This window comes from Chaetodon auriga, chromosome 15 (genome assembly GCF_051107435.1).
Source record: "Chaetodon auriga isolate fChaAug3 chromosome 15, fChaAug3.hap1, whole genome shotgun sequence".
Classification (NCBI taxonomy): domain Eukaryota; kingdom Metazoa; phylum Chordata; class Actinopteri; order Chaetodontiformes; family Chaetodontidae; genus Chaetodon; species Chaetodon auriga.
In genome coordinates, this window is record NC_135088.1 from 9,729,084 (window position 1) to 9,741,396 (window position 12,313).

The 12,313-nt window shown below is 41.7% G+C and overlaps 1 protein-coding gene across 6 annotated transcripts in view; it reads right to left on the reverse strand.

Annotated features, from left to right (window-relative positions):
• Window positions 1-5,156, reverse strand: part of LOC143332939 (actin-binding LIM protein 3-like) — a 39,294-nt gene extending 34,138 nt beyond the window's left edge. For 4 of the 6 annotated variants that reach the window (XM_076750814.1, XM_076750809.1, XM_076750811.1 and 1 more), the window contains exons 1-2: window positions 4,583-5,156; window positions 1,489-1,656 (exon numbers count right to left, since the gene is read on the reverse strand). In XM_076750814.1, the coding sequence (XP_076606929.1) occupies window positions 1,489-1,656; window positions 4,583-4,601 (187 nt within the window). In that variant the 5' untranslated portion in view covers window positions 4,602-5,156. The remainder of the gene's footprint in view (window positions 1-1,488; window positions 1,657-4,582) is intronic. The other 2 variants (XM_076750812.1, XM_076750815.1) reach the window with 2 other exon arrangements.
• Window positions 5,157-12,313: the final 7,157 nt, after the last annotated feature.

A 12,313-nucleotide genomic window follows, 5' to 3' on the forward strand; every position in this document is an offset into this window, starting at 1 on the left:
ATAATAAATACTTTAATATCAAAGAGAGAACGCTTCCGTCAATAAACCTCGCTTGTGTCCTGTCTGAGGGAACAAGCGCTTTGACTGAGCAAACAATCAGTCAATTAGGGAATCTAATATTCAAACAAACCAACAATACAAGCTGTTATTTCAGCTCAGGTTATTTTTAAGACCTGCAATGTTGCACCATGTGTTCCAGAAAAAAGTAAATAAATAAAAAGAGAAAACCCTCCTCTTCGGTGCTTTGTGGCTGAGCGCATTCAGGCGATGTTCCTGGCAGATCAAAGGCAGAAAACAGTGTTGTCTTGCAGCACGCTTTGGGACCGCGTGGGTCCCGGCCTGTGAAAGGAGGTTAGCTGGTTGGAGTCTGACTATGGGCTGAAAACCTGCTGACTGCACTGCTAAGCTAGCTGCTGACTCCAGACCTCTATTTGTGCGTTTTGTCCCACCTGCTCACTGGTGGAGCTCAAACATGCAAAGAAGCACGCACAACAACACACACACGCACACACACACTCGGATATATGGATATATGCAATTTTGACTTGTGTTCGACTTCCACTGTTCATTTTCATGTGGAATGTTTTATTTATGCTCAGGAAGGTGGGGACCTAATACAAGCCATGTTTTATCATTTGATTAATTTAGGTATATGGTTAAATAATAATGTGTGTTATTGTAAATATTGTACGTACATGTGGAAGCAGGGGAAAGTCGTTTCTACATTCCTGTATGAGTAGAGATAAAACAAGCAAGATTCAACGAAGTTTAAAGGTTTCAGTGGGCAGACATTGTTAACACTGGACTGAGCTAGGCTAGCTTTTCCCCCCTGCTTGCAGTCTTTATGCTAAGATAAGCTAATGGGCTGCTCGCTCTAGCCTTATATTTAGCATACAGACATAAGACTGGTATCAATTTTCTCATCTAAATCTCAGAAAGAAATCAAATATACATATTTTCCAAAATGTTGAACTACTCCTTTAAAGAAAGAGTCAGCGAGGATAAATCTTCACGTAATCACTTAAGGTTTCAAATATATCAATAACAAGAGGAAAAGTAGGGCCATGTATGCGATTGCGATCACTAATTTTTCTTGGTTGCATTCATAATTGGCTCTGTTGTTACCAGACTGCTAGATTTTGTTAATATATTACAGTTTGTGATTGACTTTGATCCTGGGAGAGCCGTAGTTCAGACCCTATTTCAGTGAAGACAGAAGCTATCACTGATTCAATTGTGCCGCTTCCTTCTTGTCTGAGTACTGGTAATTATTAAATATTTAATTATGCAAATTGATGTGGGTGGAATCCACACATGAAGCAACATGCATCAGTCCAAGATTTGAAAAATAAATGAATATGAAGCGCTGAGTGTGCATGTGGGAGTGGAGACTGGAGGCGGATGTGAGTTTATATACATATGTGTGCATGTGAGGAGGTGTGAATGCACATGTTTGTGTGTGTGTAGGTTTTTTTTTTTTTTTTTTACCTTGGCAGGTGAAGCAGTGAACATGGAAGTGTGTGTTTTTGACGCGCACCACCTCGCCACGACAAGCCTCCCCGCAGCGCTCACACACGATGGGCGAGTTTCCACGGCTGGAGAGAGGAGAGCTGCTGTTGTTGTTTCCTCCATAGAGACCTGCCTGGTACTGAACTGCTGGGAGGAGAGGAGAAGGGGAGAGGAGGAGAGGAGAGGAGAGGAGAGGAAAGGAGAGGAGAGGAAAGGAGAGGAGAGATCAAAAACATGTCACTTATTGTCATTTTGAGGCCCCTCCTTTTGTCTTCCTTTCAACTGAATTCAAACATCTGATCAAAGTCTGAAAAAAATGTGGAACGACTGTCACACAAAGATAAGAGATCTTTTTTCTTGTCTTGTTCCGTTAACATGTCACAAATAAACACAATAATATACAATGAATCTGAATACAGTTGCTAAGGCTCGTCTTATATTTAAAATTGGACCCACAAGTCGACTAAACGTAATTCTGAAACATCAGCAAAGACTTTGATTTCTTCTCCTGCCTCAAAAGAAATCAAATTGGCCTTTTAATGACACTTTTCTTAAATCCTTGTGGATCAATATGACAAAAACACACAAATAAATACAAAATTAAATAAAGAAAAACACAGAGGCAGACAAACACACACTAACACAGTCACACATGCGCTGGTCTAAAGATTTAGAGGAGAAGAAGGAGGCTTAGTGATTGGCTTTGTAACTAGTAACATCTCCTGGAAAGCCTGTTACTCTGCCAGGAAGATCAGCACGACTTACAACCATTCATTCGCAGGTAGAGGCTTAAGAGAGGGAGACAGGCAGGCAGGCAGACAGAAAGACAGACAGACAGACAGGTGAAGAGAAAGAGCAGCTGAGACATTTCCTTGAATGAAGATACTTATAGAGGGTTAGCGTTAGGCTGTAACAGTCAGCTGCACTCTACCCAGTGTGCAACAATCTGAGCAACAGTTCCACTGTATTCTCCTCAATTCAATTACATTACAGTTAATGCTGCTGCATCCCACAGTATTATGCAATGGCCGCACACACACACACACACGCCGGCAGGTTAAGCTGATGACAGCAGGAGAGAGACAGAGAGAGAGAGTTGTGGATCTATAAATGTTTTCAGGAGAAAAAAAAAAGGTAAAACTGGGACAAAAATGTTTCCTTGTATCATCAGTCTGTGTGTGTGTGTGTGTGTGTGTGTGTGTGTGTGTGTGTGTGTGTGCACCAAAGAAGCTGGCATTGGTTCTGTAGCCAGATGGCAGCACAAGGACTGGAACCACAGACACAGAAAGATCTGAGCCACCTGTGTGTGTTTGTGCATGTGTGTGTGAGAGAGACTGAACATGTAATTTGTGTGTGTGTGTGTGTGTGTGTGTGTGTTTGTTCTCATTGGAAGGTTTAAGTCATGTATCTTCTAGTTTAATGTATGTATGATTGGAGTTATTGATTAGGAAAAAGGAGAAAGTGCAGCAGATCTTTCTCTCTTCTTCTTGCCACACCTGTTTATTTCTGACCCCTCTGATTTGTCTTGCCACCCCAGGTTGGGAACCGCAGCTCTAGATTATGACCAGATCAATCAAACAGTGATTTTGCTCTCTCACAGTTGGATTTGAATGAATAATTTGCATGAAAAAAGAAAAGATTCAGAACATCTAAAAAACTGTCAAATGTTAATAGTCTGGGGGGGGGGGGCTCCAACCTCCAAGTTGGGAACACTGGTCTACATTAAAGCAAATACTGATAAGAACAAGGTATCAAACAGTCAATTTCACCTGTTTTGACTTCACTCATTTCACTCTGGAAGCTGTTTTGTGCCATTCTGACTAAACTCTGGTCGAATGCTGCTGCGTGTCCTGATGCTGCTCCTCCTCTGACTGGTGTGTTACAGTAGAGAAAACATCTCGGATTCCACAAATTGAATCTTCCTAAACAATAAACTGAATGTCACCTCTATTTCCCCACTGTTCCCCCTTGTGGCTTCAAAGCCTGCGCTGTTTGACAGCATCACATATTCATTCTGACCTTTGACCTCTGGCATAAACAGCCTGGATAAAAACCGATAAAGGTCTCTCACAGTGTGAACCAAAGCAGTCAGCCAAAAGATAATCCTTTTCTTTTCTGTGGGAGATTTTTGGGGTTACAGTCACTCGGCCGGGGCCCCTCTGTTATGCTGACATGGTTGTATCAGAGTGTTTCCGCACCAAAGCCCTAAAAAGGTTAAATATCTCCCTTAGGTGTGCGGTATAAAACTGAGAGGCTGCTCGGAGGTGTAAGCACCTGCTTGATGTCTAACACTGGAAAGCATGGCGCTGTGTCAATTCTGCAGAGCCACATTTGATTTTAGAGGAATAGATTTTGGGATTTAGTGGTTTCACGTTAATAAAAAACCTGCTTTGTGTGGCTCTATGTTTAGACATGGGGACATTTTAATATGTGCCTGGCGCAGTGTGGAGCTCAGCTCTGTTGTCTTCCAGCTATGAGGAGCGGGCTTCCTTTCTTCTCTCCACAATATCTAAGTGGCTGTCACCAGCTTTCCTGACCGCCTGCTATTGATTGCAATAAGTACTGATTTCTGGAAAGTCTTTCTGCCACAAATGCTTGAGGAGCAGGTTTACATGCATTTGTTAATGATGGATTAAATGACTGGGTGCTGTGACTGTGGCAATTTCTTCAGCGGAGGAATCCCTGGTTGTTACTGGAACCACAGAAATCTATAGCAATCCAAACACACTGCTTAACACAACACACACACACACACACACACACACACACACACACACACACAATGATGAGCACGGTCAGCTATCATTACACAATATCAGCCTCTGTTTCTAACCTTCACTGACAGAGAATGACATGATGAAATACAGTGTCAATAAGAGAGTCAGTGATCAATAACCTCATTGAGGGGCTGTTTATGTCTACTTCAAGTTAAACCCTCCCAGGACACCATGTTATTGATTAGGCAGCAGCAAACGCCCACACACACCCCCTCAAATACACACACAGCGTGCACATGTGCACCTTAAACTCACCAAACACAGCGCGCGCACACACACACATGCACAGTGCTTACCATTTGTCGGTCCACTCATGGTGTCAAGTGGAAGTCCAAAAGCTTGAATGATAGTCTTCCTCACAGTGTCTCAGTCAGTTCAGTTAAGCCTCCAGCACCAGGACGAAAGCTCCAGATATGACCAAGCACTCCTGTCAACTCTCTCTGTCCCTGTCCGACTTTAAACTCTCCCTCCCTCTCAGCCTGGAGAGGGCTTTCCCTGCTTCTCCCGGCAAGCGGATTATACTGCCAGGCGGCAGACTACAGTACCCCTCCACCCTGCGTAAAGGCAGCCGGTAGTGGAATTAAATCGAAACTGACTGGTACCATCCTCCTCCTCCTCACGTCTTCAGCTTCGGTCTCTCCCACCCAACAAACCCCAGCGGTCCCGTGAGTCGCTGCAGAGGCGTCCATCCCCTCCCCTGAACAGTCAGTGCGCTCCGGCGGGCGCCCGCATGCCTGTGCGTTCCGGTGCGAAGGCTGAAATGCTGGTCGGTGAGTTTCTGAGGGGCTTTCACGGACTGGGAGCTGAAAGAGCGTCTCTCACCGGGCAGGACGAGCTCCTCCCGCGGTGCCAGAGCGCCGAACAGCGTCTGAGCTCCAAACTGCCGGAGAAAAACAGCAGCCAAGGCGGGAGGTGCAGCGGTCATTTGGCTCAGTTCTGACCCCAAGCTGGTCTAAAGGAGAGGGGAGGGGGTAACATTAAAACAAATGAGTTCAGAGTTTTAACCTTTCACTGCCGGATATAGAAAACGAGCCAAATGGTCGAAATAAAACCACAATAATACAAAATCTAAGCAAACAACAGGTAAAAAGAAAAAGAAAACTGGCAGCATTTCCTCCAATGGGGCTTCAAGATTAGCCTAGATATAATAAAAATGTAAAAAAAAAAAACATAACAAAACACTAATTTAAGATGTTTAATTGATTAGCTGACACTTAACAGCAAAACTTTTCCATTCTGACATTAACATATCACCGACATATAAAAGGAACTGACAAACAGATCCCACAGAACACAACAGGTCGTCAATTAAGAGCGCTCCCCAGCTGGACTGTGATTGGCTGCAGGTCCCAACCTCACCAACCAATGGCACGGAGAAGGACCACAGGGCGTGAGGAGCAACACTGCACATATTAACACATTTTATCAGCTGCACATTCACCTATGGGGAGTGTAAAGGCTCCGTGTGGGGGTTAATTACCAGTGACGCTCTCTGAGGATTTTATATGAGACACCGTTTTGTTTGTAATTTGGTTTTTTGTCGGTCCTGTGTGGTGTCAGTGTAATATCCCTGTAATATTCCAATCAGGAAAGTGTGTCAATGGCTCTCCACAGTCTGCTCATGGTGGCCTGATTGTGGACCACTTGACTCCTATATGGTATTTTTATCTCATAGTGTGTCACTTTAATAATCATGTAATAAGCCTACGGAGAGTTTATGGAGGAAGAAGCCAACCTGAAATTAAATTTGTACTGTGCTATTCCAATAATTTTGACATGTAAAATACAACACTAACAGCTGTCTCCTGGAAATGAGACTTGAGTTGATGATGCCTGTTTTTTCATTATGTTTTTTTTTTTTTTTTTGTTTAATTAATCCAAAGAGGTTCCTATATAAATTATCATGGTGGTGCCACTGTGTCACTCACTTTGTATCATTGGCCAGGGTTAATCTGTTGGGGGCCCTTGGGCAAAAGCCTGGTGATATTGTCTGCATGCATGCTCCGTCTTGTACAATCCACCTCTCAGGTTCTGTGTAACACAGTGTTGTATGATTTCTAACCAAGCCTGGTTCCTGTGCTGTGTATGCAACCCTATTTCCAAAAAAAAAAGTTGGGTCTCAGTGTAAAATGTACATAGAAATAGAAAGTGATGATTTGCAAAATAGTGAAACTCCATTTTAACTAAAAAATAGCACAAAGATATCAAATATTGAAACTGAGAAATTTCCTTGTTTTTTGAAAGTTATGTCCTCATTTAGAATTTCATGCCTGCAACACATTTCAAAAAAGTTGGGAGAGTAGCAACAAAAGACTGGAAACGCTGTGAAATGCAAAAGAAAACACCTGGTGGAGTGTCTCACAGTTAATCAGGTTAACTGGCAACAGGTGAGTAACATGACTGGGTACAAAAAGAGCATCACAGAGTGGCTGAGTCTTTCTGAGGTAAAGATGAGGAGGGGGCTCACCACTCTGTGATGTACAGCACTGGCAAATCAATAAACAATGTTTCTCAATGTAAAATTGAAAATAATTTGGGGATTTCACTGTTTACAGTACATAATGTCATTAAAAGATTTAGAGAACCTGAAGAAATCACTGTATACAAGGGACAAGACCTAAAACCTGCCGACCCACTGCACTGAAAACAGACATGTTCAGCAGGCAGTTTAACTACAAATAAAGATCCAAATATTGAGTTGTGTGGTGACCATTCTTTCCTTCTACTATAAAGACATCACAACAGGAAAATGAGTAACTGTGACTCTGTTATTCTATTACTATACTACATTATATCCTCTGTGGCCTAACTGTAGGCCTGTTTAATCTAGCAATCACAACAATCATCAATCAAAACTGAACGAATTAATAAAACCAATTTAAAACTTGATGGCTGCATGATCCTTTATTCATAACTTCAATAAAGGATCGTTTTGCAACATGATCTGCTCCATGAGCAGATTAAAGCTTCACAGGGGTCCAGTCATGTTCAGAAATGTTATTACATAATCAGCCATGGGAGGAGTGTAATGGGCACAGAAGACTATCTAATAATAACCAGTAATGAATGAACTGTGCTTTGGCTTGGCCTCAACTGTTGGACCATTCATATTCAGCATCGAGGCCAGCAGGTCAAATTATTCCCATAATAGAGCTTTTTCACAGCAGATAATTTTAACATTCGTCGTAGGAAAAAAAAAATATGTATTTGTTTGTTTTTATGATTTTTTTCTTCTGGTTTTGTAGATATTTCTGTTACAATATTACACATCATAAAAACACATGTTGACATGATTTCATCTTAATTATCCTGGAGTTACAGAGAGATGGAGAGGTGGTGTACCACAGTCAGCCACAGCATCATGAGCCCATTATCTGTAACTACAAATAAACACCAAAAGGTGGCAGTATAGGTTAAAAAAATATTCAGGGACACAAGGACAGAGACCTGTGTCTGCAAAGTGTGAAGTATTGTATTGTGCCGCATTAGTGAAATGTCATATTTACTGTTCATCCAAGCAGTATGAGATGCATTCTGGGTAATCTAGTGGTGTAACTACTATTTGAAATGAATGACTTGTGCTTTTGCCAGAATTGTAACCCACCAGAATATTTAAGTTCAACAGTTATTTTAAATGAATTAAAAATCATACACTCCACTCCTCACAGTTAATCAATTTTTAAACTGAAATCATGTTAATTTTTTTGTCACAAGTCTTGTATTTTTCCTTCTGCTGAAAAAATGATCCTAGCTTGAATGCTTTGATTTGCTCTCTGCAGGATCCAACAGCCATCCGACACAAAAACATGTTTATACAGGTACCATTCAGTATGTCCTGGCTCACTTCCCTGTAATTGAAAACAATGTGCAGGATACTTCCTGCCAACCACTGACACTTCCTCACACCTCCTGCTGATGTTTCTGCATAGGTAAGGGAATGTTTAAGTAAGTTCACTGAACAAACGTCTGTCATGGTTCTGACCTCCTTCTCTTGTGAACATCGGCTAGAGAAGACATTTTGATTCCTACAGGAGGATCCCGGCACTATTTTTTGCCTCTCATGTGAGCTCTCTGGAGCAGAGAGAGGCTTCAGGTCTCGGCTGATGTCTTCAATCCAGAGGTGACGGGGTCAAGAAAACAATAGTCACGTGTTGCATCACATCCTGATTGTGTGTTTGTGATGGTGTTCAGGTGTGTTTAATGACCTATTGTCATGCCAGTCTGCCTTTAAAAGTCCTTCAAGACAACAACAACAAAAAAAAACATTTTCAACCACATACTAAATTGTGTGTGTGTGTGTGTGTGTGTGTGTGTGTGTGGGTGGGTGGGCTGTGTTAAGCTTGGAGAGCATTCAAAACATTATTTTATTATCTTAATATGCATGTTAATCTGAGGTTTTGAATTACTTCTTGGTGCAAAAACACAGGGCAGAAGCAGGTTGTTTTCAACGAGATAAGGCATCATTGGACTTGTAAACGCTCCGTTAAACTGCAGCCATCTTTTCCGTGATTAAATAAGAAAGGTCATTGATATAAAAGCCATTGTGTTACAGTGTCACAGGCTTATCATGTTGTAAAAGCGGAAACATGAAGGATGTCTGTTGTCTATGAAAGGTGAAGTGGCATTGTTGCTGGTCAGGCCAGACACAGCTGATGGGGAAGTTGAAATTTTAAGGTTGTACTAAAAATAGCATGCTTTGGTAAACTTTGCATGTGAACACAAAATGGTGTTTGAAGAATGAGGAAAAATAACAACAGTAATCAAATGCTGTACCTCAACAGACGGTGTTTGGGTGAAGAAAGGAAGACAGACGCTGTTGAGAGTTTAGTAAAACTATCAATATCAGTAAAGCATTTGCACCATTAGTTCAAGATGTTCATATACCGTAATATCAGGCTGGGAACTTCTTTCGGTGTCACATTTTAGATTGTGTGCTACCAGCTAAGATATCACAGTAAACCAGCTGGGCTGCTTTATGGCACAGATACAGTATGATCATTATGGCACAGATACAGTATGGACACTGCTGTTAACATGCAAACAGGTAAATGGCTGTGTTTGAACATACAGTATAAGAGCTTATGCCGGGTGAAGAGGCAGAGAAATTAAACAAGACTAAAGAAACACATTCAATGTAGTGCTTGAGAGGAGAGCAAGTAGCCACATCCCCCCGTACAGGAAGTATCAGGCTTTATAGGAAATGTGGCACAACACCCTATAAATACCACTGAAGTGAAATCAAGTCTGCCAATCGCTGTGACATAATGTGGTTATATAATTAAGGATAAAATGAAACTTCAAGCATTTATTTGATTGTATTGTGTTTATTTGCTAAATGTGGGCAGTGGAAAGAAGCTATAAGCACAACGTTAACATATTGTGTTTGACAAATTGAGTTTCTGAACCCCTGACAAAGTCCAATATAGTCTTGTAGCTCTGTTTTTGGTCTCCACCAACTCCTGATGTAAATATCTGCTAAATGCTCCACTTTCTTCACTGAAAACAACAGCCTGCTGCTGGAAACGACAAATGAGAGCGATGAGGGTGATATACTGACGGCTAAATGGTAGAAGTCTTTCATCACTCCTCAGGCTAAAACAGACATCAGCAGGCTAACACAAAGACATATTCAAACAATTAAGGATTGACATTTATGTCTCATTTTGTAGGATCAAATATTTGCTGATCATTTAATATTGATACTTTCAGTGTCATCATTTTAAATGTGAATCCTGGGGATTTGGCAGATTTATTGATAAAAGCCTGAGGACGTGCTGTCGTAGCTGCACAGCATGAGGTACTGACATTTTGCAAGTCGGCTACTTTTACAGTCTAAAAAGTTTCTCTTCACAATAAGACTGGATACCGTGTGTGTGTGTGTGTGTGTGTGTGTGTGTGTGTGTGTGTGTGTGTGTGTGTCTGTATCCCACTGTGGAGACACAAGTCTGTACATAGTCACATTGAGGAGACTCAAGCATTTGATCCTCGTCTCAGTAACAAAGTCCTGTTAAACTTGTATGTGTGTGTTTGTCAGTCAGGAAATGGGACAAGCCGAAGGTTAGGTCACTGTCATTGTGTGTAAGCATGTGTGAGAGAATAATCTCTGATCCACCTCCACTCCCTGTGATTAAAGGGTCATCAGTGAGCTCTTCATATGTCAGGGTCCTGTTCTTTAGAGCGAGATTTATCGTTAGCAAATCAGAATGTAGAGGCCACAGGTCACAGCGCACACCCCAAAAATGGAAGATTTATGGCTGCAGATGATGAAAGTACGGCTGATAAATGAGAAGATATTTATGTTCTCTCTGAAAAAAAAAGACAAACCACACCTTGTGTACTCAGATCTTCAGATAGTCAATTTAAAACACATTTGCCCCGACTTTGTCCCAAAATATATCACACGAAAAGACACACTGTTCTGCAGTTTCATCTCCCCCCAAAAAACATCATGGCAAACTCACCTCAGGGCTTTGTTTTTGTGTGCGCCAAGACATGTTGTGTGTTATTCTAGTGCATGTTTTTCACTGTGATAACAATGTGAGACAAATAATTCAGGATTAGTGAGAGCAGCAAATAAAAATATATTACTCAAAGTTTGCTGTTGTATTAGATTAGGCACATTAACATGTCAGCATCTGTCATGGGTGGGTGCTGCTTCTCCCTCACATCGTTCAAAGCAGGGTGTGCTGCCAGTTTTTCACAGCTCTGGTTCTAATCCAAAGTAGTCGGAGCAGCCACGTGTGGCAGGAAATCTCTGAGCCTTCAGAGTCCAGCAGAATAGCTTAGCAGTGCTGTAAATGACGTCTCTGTTCATATTTCCCCAGAAAGTGACCTCGGTTCAATGCTAAATTGAAGAAATGTTTCTTTGGTTCTGTCAGTTAAGGTCAACGAAATTAAATCTTGCATTGTTCTGGCACTGAAGCTGCAAAGGCTAAATCCAACTATGACAGCAAATACTGATCCAGGTTTTAACCTGAATTAATGAAGTGGCATATGTTAATTTCTTAAATAAAAGATTAAAGAAACTAAAAATTTAACAGATTGGTCCATTTGTCAGTTGTAGAGATGAGTCATTATCAAACAGAAACTCCAAATAGTCTCTGGTTCCAGTGTCTCCGGTGAGAGGAATTTCTGCTTAGATAGATGTGCGTTCAGATGTGTATTGCAGTGCATTATAAGGAAATTTAGGATATGCAGCTTGACTCATACTAGCGGCAAATAGTCAGGAAATCTCACCTCCGCTTCCTTTAGTGATCTGTCTCCTGTGAGTCCCACAGCTTCATGGAACTGCTTTAATCACCACTTTGATATTAAAATGACTGTTTTTGAGTTGCTTGGGGCTACTTTCCACAGGAAATGAACGTGATGAGTGATGAGAGAGCGTGCGTGATGTGCGTGTGAATTTTTCCCCTCCCAGACATAAACATCAGTGATAAGTTATGATATTTGTTTTTAAAATCTATGAAGCTGCAGGTTATCATGAAAAAAAAGTTCACAAAATGAATTAATCTTGTAAAACAGCCACTTGCAAAGCTGTTGAAATGTTAAATGCTGTTATTCAAGAACACTTGATGCATCTGCTGCTCCTGAAGAGGTAAAAACTGCAGAGGATTGCTTGTAAATGGTGCTTCAGCGGGGATGACGAATGACAGAAGTGGAATAAAGAGACACGGGTAAAAGCGGAGGGTGAGGAAAACGGATGTGAAAAGAAGGGATGGATGAAAGATGAGCAGCAGAGTACAAGAGTTACACAAGGGGGAGACAATGAAAGAAAGGGAACAGAGAGAAAGAGAGAGAGCGATGAGAGAGGAGGCAGAAGGGGAGTTATGGACGAGAAGGGAGAGGAGATGAAACGGGAGAGAGTGATGAGGGAGAGCAGAACGAGCGACGGAGAGCAGAGAAAATGAGAGACGGAGCGAGAGCGAGTGATGGAAAGAGAGACTGAGAGGGAGCAAAACAGGAGCGAGGAGGGGAGGAAAGGAAATGTGCTGACCGGCAGACAGACAGTGTTTCTTCTGCTCACATGC